At 34.2% G+C, this 4,320-nt stretch overlaps 1 protein-coding gene across 1 annotated transcript; it reads left to right on the plus strand.

Annotated features, from left to right (window-relative positions):
* Positions 1–434: 434 nt before the first annotated feature.
* LOC149241985 (uncharacterized) lies at positions 435–2,432 on the plus strand. Its single transcript, XM_089367612.1, has one exon. The coding sequence runs from the start codon at positions 567–569 to the stop codon at positions 1,914–1,916; it is 1,350 nt and encodes a 449-aa protein (XP_089223738.1). The 5' UTR covers positions 435–566; the 3' UTR covers positions 1,917–2,432.
* Positions 2,433–4,320: the final 1,888 nt, after the last annotated feature.

Genomic DNA, 4,320 nt, shown 5'->3' on the forward strand with positions numbered 1-4,320 from the left:
TTACCCTTTCAGTCATTTTGGCCATTTTGGCAATTCGTCCTAAACGACTCTTAATTTTTCTAAATCCAACAAGAATTCATTGAGATTACAAGTTTGAGCAAATCTGCACAATATAAGTGCTCTGAAATTTTTCACGGTGCTGAATCCATATATACAGTACAAAAACTAATTTAAATAACACAAATGAAGATTTCACCACAAATTTTTGTGTCAAATTCCAATCATTTAAAACTCCAAAAAAACATATAAAAACAACTTTTTTTTATATAATATGATAATACAAAATTAAAATACAAAATTTAATAATTTCATTATATTTAAATAAATAAGGTTAATTAAAAAAATAAAATTAATTGGAAAAAATCTTACAAGGGAACTCTTTCCCAAAGCTTAATCGTAAATTTCTCTCCGCCTTACGGATGTCATTTTAAAGATTTGGAATGTGGCCACGCAATGCAATTCCAGGGTATTCGAATTTGTATTTGTATTTATGCTGCGTTTTTCACGCAAGGTTCTGTATGCTATTTGTTTTGAGCTGAGCAGACTGATCAAGAATTTCTGAAGCAATGGCGTCCTTTTCAAATGGCCAGAGTGAACACTCTCACTCAGCTGACAGTGACAGCAGCAGCAGTCACTCCGATTCAGAGAAGCAGAGATCCCACGCAAATGTGAACCTTTCCCAACGACAGCACTCTGCGCCCTCCTCTGCCACCTCGTCTGACTCCGAGCAGGAGGAGGTGAGCACCCGCCCAGCAGCGGAGAAGCCCGCAGCTCCGCCTTCGCCCAATAAGCATCCAAATTCTTCGAACAGGTCCGCATTTGGAAACCAGAGCAGCCCCTCGGATCCGAACCCTAATAACCGCTCTGCTTCGAACCCTAATATCCCTTCTGCTTCGAAGCCCGCCTCTGCCTCTTCGTCCGACTCTGAGCAGCAGGAGGTAAGCACACGCCCAGCAGCGGAGGAGCCCTTAGCTCCGCCTTCGCCCAAGAAGAATCCAAAGTCTTCGGACAGGTCCGCAGTTCGAAACCAGAGCACCCCCTCGGATCCGAACCCTAATGACCGCTCTGCTTCGAATTCGAACCCTAATATCCCCTCTGGTTCGAAGGCCAAGATGGGAGTAGCCGCAAAAAGAGCCAGAGATGATGACTTTGCCGAAGAGCAGCCCGCGCCGAAGAAGAAGACGGCGTCCAAGGAAAAGCATGTCGCTCAAGAAGAAGTCCCGGATTCGAATACATCGAGAAAGAGACCGCGGAAGCATCAGCTAGAATCCCTGGACCCCGTCCCCAGGGTGACTCGTTCTGCAAATCACTCGCAAGAGAAATCCTTGTTGAAGAAGACGGCGCGTGTGTGGACCGAGAACGAGGAGAGCACCGTCATGCATTGCTACCTGAATTGTGCAATGGAGGGTGTGTTGTTTTCACAGGTTATTGGAAAGATTAAAGATTCATTGGACCATGAGGCAAGTAAGACCCAGGTGTCTGAAAAGGTGAGGAGCATGAAGAAGAGGTATCGATCCCTGAAGAACAAGATGGCTCAGGGGGGTATTAAAGAAGATGCTTTTGCTTACAAGAGCCCGCATGAGAAGGAACTGTATAAGCTGTGGAAACAGGCATGGGGGGAGCAGCACGAAGAAGACGAGGAAGAAGTCGAGAGCGATGGAGGCACTGACAGTGGTAAGGAGCCAAAGGTCACCAGTACCGAGAAGGCCAAGGTTTCGAATCACAAACCTGTCAAGCCCCCAGTTTCGTCGAGGCCAATACCAAATAACAAACCGGAGGACAGTGTTCACTACGAAACAGTTATAAAGGAAACCAGGGATATTCTGGCTGAGGTCCTCAGAGAAGTGAAGAAAATGGCTGAAACAGCCGAGGCCAAATTGAAGGAATCGCTGATCAGTCAGTTGAGGCCGAATTGAAGGCATCGCTGATCAGTCACAAGAGTTTGGCAAACTGCAATTCCAGATCATAGTGTTTGTCTTTTACCTCTCTTTAAATTTGGCAGCAGTAATAGAATAATTATAATGGTGTATAACATATAGATTTGGGTAATGCAATTCTTGGATTCACATAGGTCACCTCTTAAATTTTGGTAGTGATAGTCATTAAATTTTGATCTATATGCTTGCAGGGGTGTGGGTATACTATCATTGTGCTTTTTGTATATGTAAACCTTTGGCTGGGCTATCAACTTAAACTAGAGAATGCTTATATTCATGACAATCGAAGTTTGACTGAATGGGATTTGAACTACATTTGTCTGAATCTGGTTCTTGAGCTTTTAATTGTCTGAATGATTCTGACCATGTGAAAGTGTTTTTGTGAAAGGACTGTGCTCTACTGCAAATTGTAGGTTGCAAATTTCGGATTTGAAATTTCAGAGTACAAATGATCTATGTCTGAATCATACCATGTGCAGAAGTTTTGTAGGTTTCAAATTTTGGATGTGCAGAAGTTTTGTAGGTTTCAAATTTTGGATCTGAAATTTCAGAGTAGAAATGGTCTATATGTTCGAAATGAAATGTATTTGCCGATATTTGTTTTGAAGGTTATGCTTTCTGAAAACCTGCAAATGTAATGTATTTTCTGATATTTGTTTTATACTTTATTAATGAAAATATTTTTGATAGTTTTTCAAATTACTGGAACTACTGAGAGAGTTTTCTAAGTTACTGGAGTTTCTGTGACAGACGCTGTTGGTTGATAACGGATTATTTTGGTAGTGCTACCGACATTGTTTGCATAAAACATCAATGAATTCAAGTGAGCGATTTTAAATATCATGCTTTAATGTAATGTATTTATTGATATTTGTTTGATACTTTATTTATAAAACCATTCATTAATGAAAACATTTATTGATATTTGTTTGATCCTTTATTTATAAAACCATTCATTATTGAAAACATTCAATATATTTAAGTGAGGGATTTTAAATATCATGCGGGATTTTAAATATCATGCGTTATGAAAACCTGCAATGTGATGTATTTACCTATGTTTGTTTAATATTTCATTAATGAAAATATTTTCTATGAAAACCTGCAATGTAATGCTTTATTAATGAAAATATTTTCAATGGTTTTTAAGTTATTGGAGGTTGCTGATAGACATCATTGGTTGATAACCGAATTTTTTGATAGTGCTATTGACATTGCTTACATAACATTTTGTGCAATATACTTGTTTCATATTTTTTATGAAAACATTTAATGATACTTGTTTCAGATTTTTTTATGAAAACCTGCAATGTAATGCATCTTATGATATTCATTAAAACATTTAATGTATTTATTATATTCTTTTTTAATAAAAATATAAAAAATGCATTTACTTGTTTCGTGTTTTTAATGAAAACATTGAAAATGCATTTACAAATACGTGTTTCATACTTTTATGAAAACATTAAAAATGCATTTTTTTTTTCATATTTGTAATGAAGACATTGAAAATGCATTTACTAATACTTATTTCATACTTTTTAATAAAAAGACATGTAATGCATTTATTGATATTCATTAGAACATTCAATGTATTTAAAAGTAATATATAATAATATTCATAAATATGGAGTTATTATAATAATATTTGTAATTACAACAATATTTATTATTATAGTTTAATATTCATTACAATAATATTATTTATAAATATTATAGTTTATTTTTTGTTTAATGTTTTATTTTATAGATGATTATTTATTTATAAAAATCAATATAATTAAAAAAATAGTAGTAATAATTAATAACTAATTTTAATTATTTTTAAAAACAACTTTTTATTAAATAAATAAGAATTTTGCTTTATATTATTTTATTTAAAATTAATATTCTCTATTTACAAATGCTTTTTTTTTTTTTAAGGCTTCACGAAAATTTAGTGTTAATAATATTTATGTATTTTAAAATTTAGTGTTAATAATATTTACGTATTTTTTATAAGTAGGAAAATTTATTTTAATTTAGTTGTCAAAGTAAAGCAATAGTGAACAATAGTGAAAATTTAGTGTTAATAATATTTATGTATTTTAAAATTTAGTGTTAATAATATTTATGTATTTTTTATAAGTAGGAAAATTTATTTTAATTTAGTTGTCAAAGTAAAGCAATAGTGAATAAATATTATTGGTTCGTATCTACAAATGCAAGTTGAGTAACCATTGTAATTCAAGGAAAACTGCCATCTAAAATCATTGTGGTCTTGAAGGGGCTAGGTTTTCATTGAAAACTGCCATCTAAAATCATTGTGGTCTTGAAGGGGCTAGGTTTTCATTGAAAACTGCCATCTAAAATCATTGTGGTCTTGAAGGGGCTAGGTTTTCAT

The sequence above is a fragment of the Pinus tabuliformis genome, chromosome 8 (assembly GCF_031772625.1).
Source record: "Pinus tabuliformis cultivar Carrire ecotype Pingquan chromosome 8, CPIR1, whole genome shotgun sequence".
NCBI lineage: Eukaryota > Viridiplantae > Streptophyta > Pinopsida > Pinales > Pinaceae > Pinus > Pinus tabuliformis.